We start from the raw sequence: 15,537 nt of genomic DNA, 5'->3' as shown, positions 1-15,537 counted from the left end.
TGTGCATATAGGCTTGAATGCATTGCCTATTTATAGGCAAGAGTGAGGGTATAATGGTCATAAATTTAGGAGGAATATATGCCTAACAACTCATCCTCCACTCATACTCCACCAATTATAACTCATCTCCCACTCAAATTCCATTAATTATGCCACCTAATTAAATGGCTTTACAATTACTAGTGTCTCCCAAGATTTAAGTTGAGTTTTGAGACGAGCGTGTTTGAATAATCCTTTCGGATACACGAGTGCGAGAAGACTGACATAAATAAGGTGGCAATTATAATTGAAAACATGAAACAATTTATATAGATATTACATAATATCAACGAGCTAGGTCTCCAATTTTCAGGGCCATAATTCTTAAGAACCAGTATATGTTTTTCCTTCAATCTTTACTAGGAAGATTTAAATCAAAAGGAGGATCAAGGGCAAGAAACCAACAAAAAGAAAAGAAAAGAAAAGAATCAAGAATCAATAGATATGGAAACATGGCAAAACACACAAGATATATATATATATTGACCATCCGGTACTCAAGCAGGAGAGATCGAGGGAGCGATCTCTTCAGAAATATTGTTAAGGGTTTTTTCGCCTTCAAGTACAGCCACAACTTGAGACATTGTAGGCCTGCGAGAAGGTGATTGTTCGGTGCACATCATTGCCAAATTCAGAACAATGTTCGTTTGGTTCCTGTCATAATTACGGCCCAACCTTGAGTCAACCAAGTCTCCTAGCGTTCCCCGCGCACGTAAATTAGCGGCCTGAAATTGTTTGAACTTGTAAGAAATATGCCCAAGAGGAATGTCATAACTATGCACTATTAATGCACAAAAAATACTAAAAATTGTTAATTAATCCCTGCTGATCATATTTTAGCTAAGAAAAATTAACTAAGTAAAACAATAATCGATCCAGCTCCCACCGTATCTAGAAGAACAACAGTTTCTTCCTTTTCTCTGTACTCAGCATTGTTTCTCCCACTAACGATTTCAAGGAGAAGGATCCCAAAACTATAGACATCGGCTTTCGCTGTCATGGTTCTCCGGATTGCATACTCTGGTGACATGTATGAACTGAAAAGGCATTGAGAAATGATAGATCAAATAATATCAAATCGTAACTACGTGGAGATATCAAAATATTTAATTTAATTCAATTTATCCAAGTTGTTGTACAAATACAACCTATGTAATCCTATTAATTCTACTCTTAAGCCTAGACTCGGTAAGAAAAAATAAAATTCCCAAGTTAAATAAGAAAAAATAAATAAATAATGAAAAGCTAACCCAATTTGGGTTAAATACTCTGGTGACATGTATGGATTGCTACAGAAACGAAATCAGAGACAATTTTTTCCATATAAAATGGTCAAGTCAATTTTTACTTACAGATCTTCTCCTCCTCCTCCTCCTGCAGCTCTAACCGCAACGTGTGGATCCTCCTCCTCGTAAAGCTTTGCCATTCCAAAATCTGATCGTCCTTTGCCAAGTGTTATGCATTAACTATGGTTTGTTGTATGCTTAATCAAGGGATGCAATGAGTTAAGAAAAAAAAGCTGAAGAACACAATAAAAAATGATAATTTGTATCTCTAATTTAATTTGTAATCGCCATACCTTATCTATTGAAGAGTGTCAAAAACAAAACGAATCCAATTGTTTGATAAATTCCTAAGAATATATAGTTTTATACTATTTCACTGACAAAAGAACGTGTAATTATATCCTATTTCCCACTTAGACAATGGAGTAATTAAAAAGAAATTATGTAGACAGTTGCAGATCTTGCATTAATATGATGTTAATCTAGTGTCTCACGCTGTAGGATAGACATCTGTCATCGAGTTATTGGTCTGGTTAGGAAGCCCACTGAGCGTGTTGGCCCAGGTAAGAAGCCCAGTAATCATGTTGTTTAATTAAAAATCAAAGCAGGAACCTTCAAACCATCAGCGACAACGGTTTACCAGCTATCTATAAACTTAAACACGTACAGCTTATTCAGTCTCTGAAATGTGCCGTGGCACGACAGAATAAAAGAGCAGATTGTTTTAAGAGTTGAGATAAATTTAGGTTTTAATCCAGTATAACAATCCCAATTAGATCTTATAGCCAATCTCTTAGGTGAAATGTCTAGGGTGACATGTGCATTCCGAAATTTTTCCATCATTTATTTTCACTCTGAAGTTAAAAGAAGACCTAAGATCGAAATTTAAGTAGGGGCTTTGCTATTCCGACCTCTGATTTCCTTGAGAGGGTCTATAAGTAAATATTCTTTTATGTAATAGTTAGGATATTTTTAATATTTTTTAAATTATTTAAAAAAAATTAATATTTTACTTACATTAAAAAAACATCAATAATGATATTAGTATCTCTCTTTGTTTTCTTCTTCTCCCTTTCTACGAATTTTTATTGGAAGCAATGCCAAGAGACACGAAAAATTATAATCAGGACACACAGTTCTGCAGTGAAGAAAACTTTTCACCGCCCCAGCCATACTAATTACTGCAATAAAAATTTCTGTATTAGTAATTTTGCTATATTATATATAATAATAAATATTTACATAGATAAAATTAAAAATTTAAATTAGTATTAAAAATAATTTGTTTTAATGATTAAAAATTAATTTTGCTTATCAAAATATTAATTTAAAATATTAAAAATATTTTTTTAATAGATATCAACCTGATCGTGGACCAGATTTTGATCTAAAATAATAGTTTTAATCCAAAATAACATAAAATTTATTTTTTATCTTGGTCAATATGGTCTAATTTATAGTGACTCAGTGGACTAAATTTTGATTTAAAGTGATAGTTTTGACTTAAAATGATCTAAAATTTATTTTTTATCCCATTCATGGTTTAATTTGTAATAATTTAATGGAATTGGTTTTGATCTGAAATAACCTGAAACTTATTTTTTATATTTTATGATATGATATAATTTTTATTAATTTGATGAGCTTGATTTTGATTAAAAAAACAATTGACATCAAAAAAATATTTTTAAATTTTTAATTTATTTTTATTTTTTAGATTTTTATGAATAAAAATAAAAATAACAGTCAAAAAGATTTTAAAGAATTCAAAATTAAATTATTACACTAACCACTACCATTCAACTAATAAATACACTTTTTATAATCTCATTTCGATAAAATCGGGCGTCTACATAACTAATGAAAAAGAGATTCTCAACAAGGAGGAATCTAATATTTAGTTATCTTTCACTACTTTATTATTTTCTTTGTCCAGATGTTTTCATCAAATGAATGAAATCATTCCACTACGTCACAAATGGTACTGATAACGACTGAAGAGGAAGCGTTCTTGAGGGAAGCTACCGAAGTAATAATTTCTTCTGGATACTGTAATCCCTTTTGGATTCTTTACTACTCGCGTTTCGTTCCTTTAAATTGTCTCTGATTTGAACATAAAGAGAAAAGAGAGAAGACAAAGACAAGGACCATCTCCAGGTACTTTCTCTTCTCCTGCTTCGGGCATACGTAAACATGCAGAACGTCGGTAAATTCACGTTCCCTTTTTTTTTTAAATGATTATGAATTTCAAACTTTTTACTATTTTTGTTAAATCAAATCCAATGGTCATGAATGATGCATACAAAATTAATGGTCATTATTACAAGTAAAGGACATAACTTGTAGTTTTGAAAATTTAATTTACAAGAACAATTTTAGAATAAAATTTCATAATATCCTCACCTCCGTACGTCTATCCTCTCATATTAAAAGTATAGAAATACACCAAATTTCTTTCTCGAGAATTTTGTCTTTCTCTGGTAACCAAAACAAATATATTCCATTTCTGTCACGCACCTATCTCCAACATCTCCTACTTCTTTTCCAAATGCTAGCAGAAAGAAACGTGAGACTAACAGAGCAAATTAAAAGGGCAGCTGCAATCCACTATCCGAATAATATCACTTAGGGATACAAATCATCCATTGCCTAGTACCATTGAAACTTCTTTTTCTCTCAAAGCTTCCACCATAAACTTCTTCACTTATTTTATATACGTACGTACAAATAATTTTCTTCCAAAACAGGAAGTGTTTCCATGAAAATCACGGGCTAAGTAGATGCCAGAAGAATAAAATTTTACCTTGCGACAAGGGAAAGGTACCTATTCTGGAAGAACATTTCCTCTCTTTTGTACCTTGTAAGTAATCATCGTTCTACAGGAATATATCAAAACTTTGTAATTGTAAAGTATTTGTGGAACCAGCACTTCTAAAACCAACTCAACTCGACGGAAAAATTATAACTAAGCAGCAGAGTCCCCATCATTGCCCTGCCACATAAAATCTCCAGGTATTGTTTTGGCTATTGTAGAAGTGAATTGGCCTGAAAACTCATGAACTACATATGTTATACATGTGTTTGTAGATTGTTATTTTTTTTTCCATCCAATTAACATGAGTTTTAGGGTGTAATTAATTTAATTAGAGTAGCTCTAAGCACAAATCAATTTCAATGATATTTATGCTTTTAATTTAGAGATGTTTGTGTTAGCTGAAGCAACCAAAGCCACTATGCATGCAAGAAGCTGAAAATGGTCGATTAGTTAAGCTCCATAATTTGCAGTAATGTAATGATCTTGTTTTTCAAATAGTTTGTGACTGTTTCTGTGATTAGTACTAGCTAGTACTCGGTTCATTGTTGCGTTAGTTAAATATTGTTTCTGGCTTGGTTGGAATCTTTACTAAAGCTGATTTCATTATTGGAAATTTTAATTTACATAGCACCTTGTGTTGAAGGAAAACAAAAGGAAAGAAAATGGATATCAGCAACTTGTCCAAACGTGCTCAAGAATTGTGGAATGAATGGGAGATTCGCTCACTGATTTTGTTAAGTCTCTTTCTCCAAATCTTGCTCATCGTTATTGGAAATCGGCGGAAGTACCACACTGGAATCGTGCTTGGAGGCCTTGTCTGGATAGCATACTTGTCCGCGGATTGGGTGACAACTTATGCATTAGGTAGTGTTTCACGTAGCCAAGGAGGTTCGGGAACGAATCGCATCAATCCAACTCCAAACAATATTCCAGCATTTTGGGCACCAATTCTCCTTGTACACCTTGGTGGTCCTGACACTATTACTGCTTATGCACTGGAAGACAACGAATTGTGGTTAAGGCACCTTCTCCAGCTAGCGATTCAAGCTTCTACAGCTTCTTATTCCCTGTTCAAATCATGGGGTAAGGATCCACTCATATATATAGCCATTCCCATCTTTGTTGCTGGAATTACCAAGTATGGAGACAGGGTTTTGGTTCTCTGGCTAGCAAGCTCCAAGAAGTTTAGGGACATCGAAAATGAAGAAGTGGATACTTTCCAGAGCAAATTTGACAATAAATTTCCATCTGTTGGCTTTTTTGACATGTCTGAGGAAGACTTGAATAAAGGTTTAGAATTTAACAGCATAATACCTGAGGCTTTGTATCTCCATGAAGCACATTTTTTGTTCCAAATGTTCAAGATATTTTATGCAGATCTCGCGCTTAGCCATTCTAGCCATATGGAAAGCTATCTTATCCTGAGAAGCAAGAAGAAAGCCACAGATGCCTTCAAAGTGATAGAAGTCGAGTTGGGGTTTATGTACGATGTGCTTTTTACAAAGATGACAAGTGTTTGTTCAACGCGTACTATTCTTCGCTCCATCAGTTTCCTGTCTTCTACTTCTGCATTGGTCGCCTTCTCGATGATGGTCGCGAACAAGTGTGCCTATACAGAAACCGAGGTGATTATATCATACATCTTGCTGGGAGGAGGAGTTGTTCTTGAAATATATGGATTCATAATGCTTCTATTATCTGAATGGGCTATGTTTCGGCTTAGCTTGCTAAAAAAGCCTTGGGCCAATGCTATCTATAAGGCTGTTCATAAAGCTATCTATTCTGACAACAACAAAAGGTGGGAAAGATACATGGCACGACACGACTTAACAGATGCTCAAATAACCAAGAACGGAGCTTTGTGGAAGATGGTCATAAATTCGTTGGTATGTAAACCAACACCCAAAGTTTGTTTTCTGAAGTTGATAGGCATGTACAACATTCAAAGTTGGGAGGTTATCAGCGACGAATTAAAAAAATTAATTTGGAAATACATCAAAGACAAACGTTCGAGATATGGTCATGAAATGCCTCATCCTGATCCTGGCATGAATGATTTGAAGGAGATATTGGCAGAAAGAGGCGATCAGGTACTGAAAAGCATGGGATGCTTGGAAGAATTTCGTTGGGCTGTGGTTGAAATAGACTTTCATGGGAGCCTCCTTTTATGGCACATTGCCACTGATATTTGCTATCATGATGATATTCGCAAAAAGAATGTTGATGCAAAGAATCCTCCTCCATATTGCAAAATGAGCAGATCCTTATCTAATTACATGTTGTATCTTCTAATTGAACGTCCAAATATGCTGCCTAAAGGGATTGGTGACGAAAGGTACAAGCAAACGGGCATTCAACTCACCGAATTTTCGTGGTGCTGGAGATCGGAAGAAATAACACCCACCGATTGGGGTTCTGAAGAGTTTATGAATGAAATAAAAAAAAAGGGAAGCAATGTGTCGATGCTACATGATGCTTGCAAGCTCGCCAAGGAATTACAATCTCTGGAGAATAATTGGACCAACGAAAAAAAGTGGAGGATGATAAGTCAAATATGGGTGGAGATGTTGACTTATGCATCATCTAACTGTGGATGGAAAGAGCATGCTCAAGCACTTACACGTGGCGGGGAGCTCCTCACTCGTGTGTGCCTTCTCATGGCGCATCTGGGTTTAAGCGAGCAGTGTCTAACAAGTGCAAGCACCAGTTCCAGGGAAGCTCAAAATCCATAGTTTTAAGTCTTTATTTCATTTCATCATTAGTATTGTAATTTTTAAGTTGGTTGCTCTTTTTCTATGTTTGAAATATTGTTTGATCCAGTTTGAGAGTCTTCTTTACACGGAGACTAGTTTTAGGACTCTTTATTTCATTTCATCATTAGTATTGTAGTTTGGTGTGGGATTTTCTTGTGTAAAATTTTGTAATTTTTTTTTAAATAAAAATGTGGCCCTGTGGCCTCCATCAGGCTTAGCACTCGCTTGAAGGTAAAAAAAACCAGGAATCTTAAGGAAGATGTGCAAAATTTAAGCGCATTAGAAATTACTTGATAAAAGCTTCTGCAACACTCTGATTTGATTTGGGGGAACAGAAGGTATAAAGCCACATGCAAGGGTTGGAACTCAACCAATCAATACCAAGAAAACAGAAAAGCCCATAATTGGAACACTTCAAAATAAATAAATCAAGCATATTTGCTTCTTCTTCTTCTTTTTCCAATGGTCATATTTTTTTAAGAGAAAAAAGTTATTGTTTGAGGTTTTAAATAATATATATTGGGCTAGAATGATTTTTTAAAATTAAAATTTCTTTAATTGGATATTTCCACAAAATTTCAATAATGGAAAGGTGACATTAACTAAATGAATATGATCTTTAGTTTACAAACGAATAAAAAATAATATCATGTATAAAAATCTTGAATAAAATTAAAAAAGAAAAAAAATAAAGGTACACCAAAAAAGAAGGATGATATATTTTATTGTATTTATAATTTAAATAAAAAAAAGCACAGAAAAGAAATTCAACAAATTAAATTATTAAAAAATTTATAAATAATAATATGAAAAAAGTAAGAGGAGATGGCCTAGACTTGAGCCCAAATTCCTCCAGCCTCTGTCTAGCTAGGTGAATTTGGGCTAGCGTCCAAGTGTATTTAACTCTTTTAACAAAAAAAAAAAAAAAAATTCATTCCGTCCACACATCATCTCCGTTCCTTTTCTTGCCCGAGATCCGGGAGTATTTTGACAAGCCACGAGGCTTAACATCAAAACTTGCAAAAGTTACAAGTAGAAAAGATTTACTAATTAATCTGTCTCTTTAAAAGTTTTACACCACTTTAAATCACTCTTTACATGGTAGAAAATTCAAAATCCTAAATTAAATTAATAAATAAATAAATTACATATGAAATTAAACTTAAAATAACTGAAGGATTAAAATAAATAAAAGCTTAACATAACTGAAGGATGATTCATTGACACAGCGTAACATGATTAATTATGCTTATTTAGTGAATTTTTTATCTGATATGGTACATCTCTTTATCTCTTTATAAGCTTTAAAACTCTTTAAATTGTCTAAAATTTGATCTTTGCATGAAAGAAAAATCAAAATCTTAAGTAGAATAAAAAATAAAAATCTAAATTTTAAATAAAATAATAATCATAATAATAAAATCAGCTCAAACAACATTTTTCAATTTTTCAATCTTAATTTGAAAGTAATTTGAATTTATAAATATATGGTGATTACAATCATTTGATTCCAATATAAAATTAAGCTTGTAAAATATCTTGCTAACAATTAAATTAAAAATTTATAAATTTATTTCACCAAGGTAATCCTATGTAGCGCATTTTTTTTTTCAAATTTGTTCATGAAGTATATTTAGGATTAAAATAATATTTTTTATTTTTTAAAAATTATTTTTTAAATTAGTATATCATAACAATCCAAAACAAAAAAAATAATTTTTAATAAACAAATTAATTTTTTTTAAAACACAAGTTAGTAGGTGTTTCCAAACATTCTTTTAGTTTTTTTAAAACTTACCTACATCGTTACTAAATAGAAACGTCTATTAAAATCCATAAAGTATATGTATTGGAATTTAAAAAAAAAGTATATAGTTTCATACCTGCGATAATAAATTAAGAATAATGTACAAACAAATATTTGTATGAAATTATGTCTCAAATTGAAATTAATAACATAAATCTTACACTCGGTGTTTCTCTCAAATCTGTATTTTCTCACTCTCACAGTTGCACTCACCACACTTTCACCCTTTGCTCTCACCACAATTTCACTACACTTTTGCTCTCTCTTTATCTCTATTTATAGGAGAGCCTTGGCAACTTGGTTGAGGGTGGTTGAGGGTGGTTGAATGGTGGTTGGAAGTGGTTGATGGTGGTTGTTAAAGGAGAGGGTGGTTGAGAAAAAATGTTGACAATTTGCTACACTTGACGCTTTTAAAGAGACAAATTGATTAGCGAAATATTTGTGGAACCAGCACCTCTAAAACAACTCATGTGAAAATTATAGGATATTACGTTTCGGTTCTAAAACTTCACTCCTCACGCGTATCAATCACTGAATGATGAGAGAAGAGAGATTAAGTCACTAGAGAAGGGGGAGGAGGGAAGAGGATTTTGGCCAGATACACTTCTAAAACGAACTCAAGTTGACGGAAAATTATAATTAAGCAGCACAGTCCCCATCGATCATTGCCCTGCCGCATAAACTCTCCAGGTATGGTTTTGGATATTATAGAAGCAGGTTGGTTTGAGAATTTTTAATTTTTTTTCTTTGTTAGAAGAAGGATGGGTGTGCATGAAGATTTAAAATACTAATACAAAGTTAAAAACCAAAAAGAAGAAAAATATTAAGAGAAAGATATATTTTTATTAAGTATTTCTTTTTAATTATGCTCTCATAGCTACATATATATATATATATATATATATATATATATATATATATTAATAATGCTGAATTACAAGTTCATTTATAAATATTAAATTCTAGACAATTAAAAAATTAAACTAACATAAAGAAATTTTAATTTGAATAAAAATTGAATTATACATATTTAAACTAGTTGACCGTTTTTTTAATCGGTCAATCATTTTAATTTATTTCACTTGGTTGTGCTGTCTCTACCAGTCAACTTGTTCCTAGCCTCTTGACTCATTCAACCAATTTTTAGAAATCAATTTACTTTAACATTCTTGCCATCCAGATAACAAGAGTTTTGGGGTGTAATTAATGTAATTAGAGCAGCTCTCACACAGCTACCTCTTCCTCATGTCCTACATCAAATTTACTGCTTGTGTTGTTATTAGAAGTAACCAAAACCACCATGTCTGCAAGAAGCTGGAAATGGTCAATTTGTTAAGATTCATTGTTTTCAGTGATATAATGATCTTGTTTTTCAAATAATTTGTGATTGTTTCTGTGTTTAGTACTAGCTAGTACTCTGTTCGTTGTTGCATTAGTTAGATTTTGTCTCTGGTTTTTTTGGAATCTTTACTAGAGCTGATTTCATTACTGGAAAAATTAAATTAGTTGCACCTTTTGTTGAAGGCGAACAAAAGGACATAAGATGGATATCAACAACTTGTCCAAACGTGCTCAAGAATTGTGGAATGAATGGGAGTTTCGCTCACTGATTTTGTTAAGTCTGGTTCTCCAAATCTTGCTCGTTGTCATTGGAAATCGGCGGAAGTACAGCAGTGGAATCGGGCTCGAATGGATTGTCTGGATAGCATACTTGTCTGCGGATTGGGTGGCAACTTTAGCATTGGGTATTGCTTCCCGTAGCCAAGGAGGTTTGGAAACAAATCCCACCAATCCGACTCCAAACTTCATTCCATCATTTTCAGCACCAATACTCCTTGTACACCTTGGTGGCCCTACACTATAACTGCTTATGCACTAGAAGACAACGAAATATGGTCAAGGCACATTCTCCAGCTAGCAATTCAAACTGCCGCGGCTTCTTATTTCTTGTTCAAATCATGGGGTACGGATCCACTCATATATATAGCCCTTCCCGTTTTTGTTGCTGGAATTACCAAGTATGGAGAAAGGATTTCGGCCCTTCCCGTTTTTGTTGCTGGAATTACCAAGTATGGAGAAAGGATTTCAGCTCTTTCGCAAGCTAGCTCCGAGAAGTTTAGGGCCTCCGAAATTGGAAGAAATTTCAATAGCGAATTGAGCGAGAAATTTCCATCTGTTGGCTTATTTGACATGTCTATTGAAGAAGTGAAAGAAGGTTTAGAATTTAACTACATAATACCTGAGGCTGTGTAACTCTATGAAGCACATTTTTTGTTTCAAATCTTCAAGATACTTTTCGCAGATCTCGGCCTTAACCATAGTAGCTATATGGTCAGCTATCATATCATAAGTAGCAAGAAAGCCACAGAAGCCTTCAAATTGATAGAACTCGAGTCGGGATTTGTGTACAATGTGTTTTTTACAAAGGTGACAAGGGTCAGTTTACCGCGTGCAATTCTTCGCTCCATTAGTTTCCTATCTTCTACTTCTGCATTGGTCACCTTCTCATTAATGATCGCGAACAAACATGCCTATCCAGAAACAGAGTTAATTATATCATACATCTTGCTGGGTGGTGGAGTTGTTCTTGAGATATATGGGGCCATCATGCTACTCTTATCTGAATGGGCTATGCTTCATCTTAGCATGCTAAGAAAGTCTTGGGCCGATTCTGTCTATCGAGCTATCTATTCCGACAGGAACAAAGGGTGGGAAAGATACATGGCACAACACGACTTAACAGATGCTCAAATAACCAAGAACGGAGCTTTGTGGAAGATGGTCATAAATTCATTGGTATGTAAACCAACAGCCAAAGCTTGTTTTCTGAAGTTGATAGGCAAGTATAACATTCAAAGTTGGGAGGTTATCAGCGACGGATTAAAAGAATTAACTTGGGAATACGTCTTAGATAAACGTTCGAGATATAGTCATGAAATGCCTCAACCTGATCCTGGCATGAATGATTTGAAGGAGATATTGGCAGAAAGAGGCGATCAGGTACTGAAAAGCATGGGATGCTTGGAAGAATTTCGTTGGGCTGTGGTTGAAATAGACTTTCATGGGAGCCTCCTTTTATGGCACATTGCCACTGATATTTGCTATCATGATGATATTCGCAAAAAGAATGTTGATGCAAAGAATCCTCCTCCATATTGCAAAATGAGCAGATCGTTGTCTAATTACATGTTGTATCTTCTAATTGAACGTCCAAATATGCTGCCTAAAGGGATTGGTGACGAAAGGTACAAGCAAACGGGCATTCAAGTCACCGAATTCTCGTGGTGCTGGAGATCGGAAATAATAACACCCACTGATTGGGGTTCTGAAGAGTTTTTGAATAAAATAAAAAAAAATGGAAACAAGGTGTCAATGCTACGTGATGCTTGCAAGCTCGCCAAGGAATTACAATCTCCGGAGAATAATTCGACCAGCGAAAAAAAGTGGAGGATGATAAGTCAAATATGGGTGGAGATGTTGGCTTATGCAGCATCTAATTGTGGATGGAAAGAGTATGCTCAAGCACTTACACGTGGTGGGGAGCTCCTCACTCGTGTGTGCCTTCTCATGGCGCATTTGGGTTTAAGCGAGCAGTGTCTAACAACTAGAAGAACCGTTTTCATGGAAGATCGGAGTTCCGGGGAAGCTTAAGATCCATAGTTTAAGTCTTGCTCCTATAAATTTTCAGTTGGTTGCTCTTTTTCTATGTTCGAAATATTGTTTGAGAGTCTTTCTTTACACGGAGACTAGTTTTAGGAGTCTTTATTTCATTTCATCATTATTGTTGTATTTTGGTGTGGGATTTTCTTGTGTGAAATTTTGTAATTTTTTAAAAATAAAAATGTGGCCCTGTGACCTACACAGGCTTAGCACTCACTTAAAAAAAAAGAAAAAAAAAAGAGGAATCTTAAGGAAGATGTGCAAAATTGATGTGTATATGTACTTGATGAAAGTTTTTGCAACACTCTTTGATTTGATTTGGGAGAACAAAAGGCATGAAGCTACAGACAAGGGTTGAAGCGCAACCAATCAGTATCAACGAAACAGCACGAAAAACCCATAATTGGAACACTTTAAAATAAATAAATCTTGAATGAAAAAAATACAACCTCTTTTGTCTTGCAGAAGTTTCATACCCTCTTTTTTTTACCAAGATTTCCCTTTGTTTAACAAATTCGAGCTACAAAAGCTAAAAGTTCAAAAAATATGCGAGTAATTGTTTATTTGGCGGACGCAATCTCTCCTGTAATAAATTTATCAGGTTTTTTTCGGATAGTTCTTTTATAATCCACATAAATACGGAACTTAAAAGGTAGTTGTCATTATCCTCATGTGACCGACTGTAAAGTCGATGGTGGGTTGGAGAAATGGAGGGTCTTGGGAGTTGGGACAGCTATATTGGTAAAAAAGGACGGATTGTGCGTCTCATGGGCCGGTCTTTTATAGTGCCTCACTATATTTGCTCGAGCCCAACAGCTATAGTGCTCTTTTGCGTGGCCTTGAAAGAGCCGAGAAATTAGAATCTTGGCTCGATTTCAGGATGCCACTACCTTGAACAATTCAGACGAGAGCATAGGGGCAGGCAGGACTGATTTTATCTCCATATGAGATGTCCCGAGGAAAAACAAGGCAGACGAGAGGAGGAGGAGTGGATCGTCAACAATAACAGGACGAGAGGAGGAGGATGATCGTTGTCTTCTTCAGTTCTAACTAATAATCTCATTTTGTCCGTGGACTGGATGCATGGAAGAACTACTTTATCTGATTCGGAATGCTATCCTGATAAATGCACCCTCTGTCATCTCCCTGTGCTGCCGAGCCAATGGGCTTCGTACAACAAATCATAACAATCACAGAAGAGAAAAGTCAGTATTCTAGTCCGAAGAAGAAAAGGAAATGTTAATGCGCTCACGATAGAAAGATCTTAAAACCATAACCACGCCTGAAGAATTTCACAGCGCATCTACTTACAAAAGGCTATTGCTGCTTCCATAAAGCTGGGAGAGCTCTTAAATGAAATAAATTTCCAATTTATCTAATTTTATTGTCATTCATTAATAACAAGTATCCTATTAATTACTCTCTTGTATTTACTTTGAAAAAATAATCAAATATAAAAAGAGAAAAAATAAAATTGAGAAAAAAAATATAATAAAATATCACTAATTATTTCTTGATATAATAAGATTCCAAACATCTTAGCTACTCTCTATTTTTATTTATTTTAAAAAGATAAAAAGGTTGTATGCTTGTTGTTACTGTTAATGTATGGATTAGCCTGTTTTAAAAAGGATGGATATTTGTAAATGTATGGATTTCTTTTTAGTGTATGTTTGAAAATGTAAAGTAAAATATGAATTTTTATTTTTGTAAAACATGCATTTTTTTTCTTTTTTTGTTTTCCAAGCTGATCATTAAAGATTATTTAATGGTCATACTTTTTTTAAGAGAAAAAAATCTATTGTTTGAGGTTTTAAATTATATATATTGAAATAGAATTATTTTTTAAAATTATAATTTTCTTAATTGGATACTTTCACAAAATTTCAATAATGGAAAGGTGAAATTAACTAATTGAATATGATCTTAAGTTTACAAATAAATAAAACAATACATCATGTATAAAATCTTGAATAAAAAAATAAAGATACACAAAAAAAAAGGATGATATATTTTATTGTATTTATAATTTAAATAAAAAAAAGCACAAAAAAGAAATTCAACAAATTAATTGTCAAAAAATTTAGAAATAATAATATGAAAAAAATAAGAGGAGATGCGTCTAGACTTAAACCCATACGAGTGTAGCCTCTCTCTAGCGAGGTGAATTTGGGCTAGTGTCCAAGTCTATTAAATTTTTTTAACAAAAATAAAATAAAATCATAAACAATGGATAGTTCAATGTGCATACATTATCGTTTATTTTTTTACCTGAAATCTGGGAGTATTTTGACAAACCACGAGGCTTAACATCAAAACTTATAAAAGTTAAACCTAGAAAAGATCTACTACTCAATTTGTCTCTTTAAAAATCTTACACCACTTTAAATGGTTCGGAAATCAATCTTTACATGGTAGAAAACACAAAATCTTAAATTAAATTAAAAAATAAATAAATTAAATATGAAATTAAACTTAAAATCTAAAATAAAACATTAAATAATAAAAATGGCTTCAACAATGAAAACAAATTCATACACTCACGGACTCAGTGAATATTGTTTGACTGCAGTTTACTTATTGTACAAAGGATTTTATTCCAAATTAAACAGGAAGTGTTGCCATGAAAATCACGAGCTAAGTAGATGCCTGCACAGTAAAGGCTTACCTTGCGACCAAAGGGAAAGTAATTTATTCTGGAAGTCCAACATTTCCTCTCTCCTGTACCTTGTAAGTAAATATATTTTTATGTTATTGCAAGATGAAATTTAAGTGTTTGTAGTCCAAAAAATCATGTTATTAATAGATTTTATGATATAAAAAAGCACGTAAGGAATGTTGATGATATCTTCCTTTACATTAAAAATTAACTTTAAATTATTCTTGCAGCGTAGTGTGAACGCGATAACTAATATTAACGCCGATAAAAATTACTAAAGTCCTAAAAAAGTAATTAATTTTATTAATTTTCTTATCCATGCCATAAACTTTTCATAAAGTTTTGCTTGTGAATAGAGAAAGTAATTTATTCTATATTTTTTTCTTGCAGAGATCCCTTTATAAAGATTTGAATTGTGATGAGAATAAACAATTTATTACATTTATATGCTACATTATCAAGTTTATAGCGCCACCAAATCCCTATAAAAAAAAGAAAAAAACATAGTTTTGAGGCAT

At 33.3% G+C, this 15,537-nt stretch overlaps 3 protein-coding genes across 3 annotated transcripts; 2 read left to right on the top strand and 1 right to left on the bottom strand.

Annotated features, from left to right (window-relative positions):
* Window positions 1-265: 265 nt before the first annotated feature.
* LOC105117362 (probable LRR receptor-like serine/threonine-protein kinase At1g07650) lies at window positions 266-1,465 on the bottom strand. Its single transcript, XM_011015011.1, has 3 exons — window positions 1,392-1,465; window positions 926-1,076; window positions 266-764 (listed from the first exon to the last, which is right to left on the bottom strand). Exons 1-3 carry the CDS (start codon window positions 1,463-1,465, stop codon window positions 537-539), a joined length of 453 nt encoding a protein of 150 aa, XP_011013313.1. The 3' UTR covers window positions 266-536.
* Window positions 1,466-4,170: 2,705 nt separating this feature from the next.
* LOC105117357 (uncharacterized) lies at window positions 4,171-12,404 on the top strand. Its single transcript, XM_011014998.1, has 3 exons — window positions 4,171-4,185; window positions 4,784-6,873; window positions 12,361-12,404. Exon 2 carries the CDS (start codon window positions 4,803-4,805, stop codon window positions 6,870-6,872), a length of 2,070 nt encoding a protein of 689 aa, XP_011013300.1. The 5' UTR covers window positions 4,171-4,185; window positions 4,784-4,802; the 3' UTR covers window position 6,873; window positions 12,361-12,404.
* On the top strand, window positions 10,244-12,351 carry LOC105117361 (uncharacterized). The gene is made up of 3 exons (XM_011015010.1): window positions 10,244-10,469; window positions 10,580-10,915; window positions 11,003-12,351. Exons 1-3 carry the CDS (start codon window positions 10,244-10,246, stop codon window positions 12,349-12,351), a joined length of 1,911 nt encoding a protein of 636 aa, XP_011013312.1.
* Window positions 12,405-15,537: the final 3,133 nt, after the last annotated feature.

This window comes from Populus euphratica, unplaced genomic scaffold (genome assembly GCF_000495115.2).
Source record: "Populus euphratica unplaced genomic scaffold, PopEup_1.0 scaffold1317.1, whole genome shotgun sequence".
Lineage (NCBI taxonomy): Eukaryota > Viridiplantae > Streptophyta > Magnoliopsida > Malpighiales > Salicaceae > Populus > Populus euphratica.
This window is presented reverse-complemented; position numbering and strand designations above follow the sequence as displayed.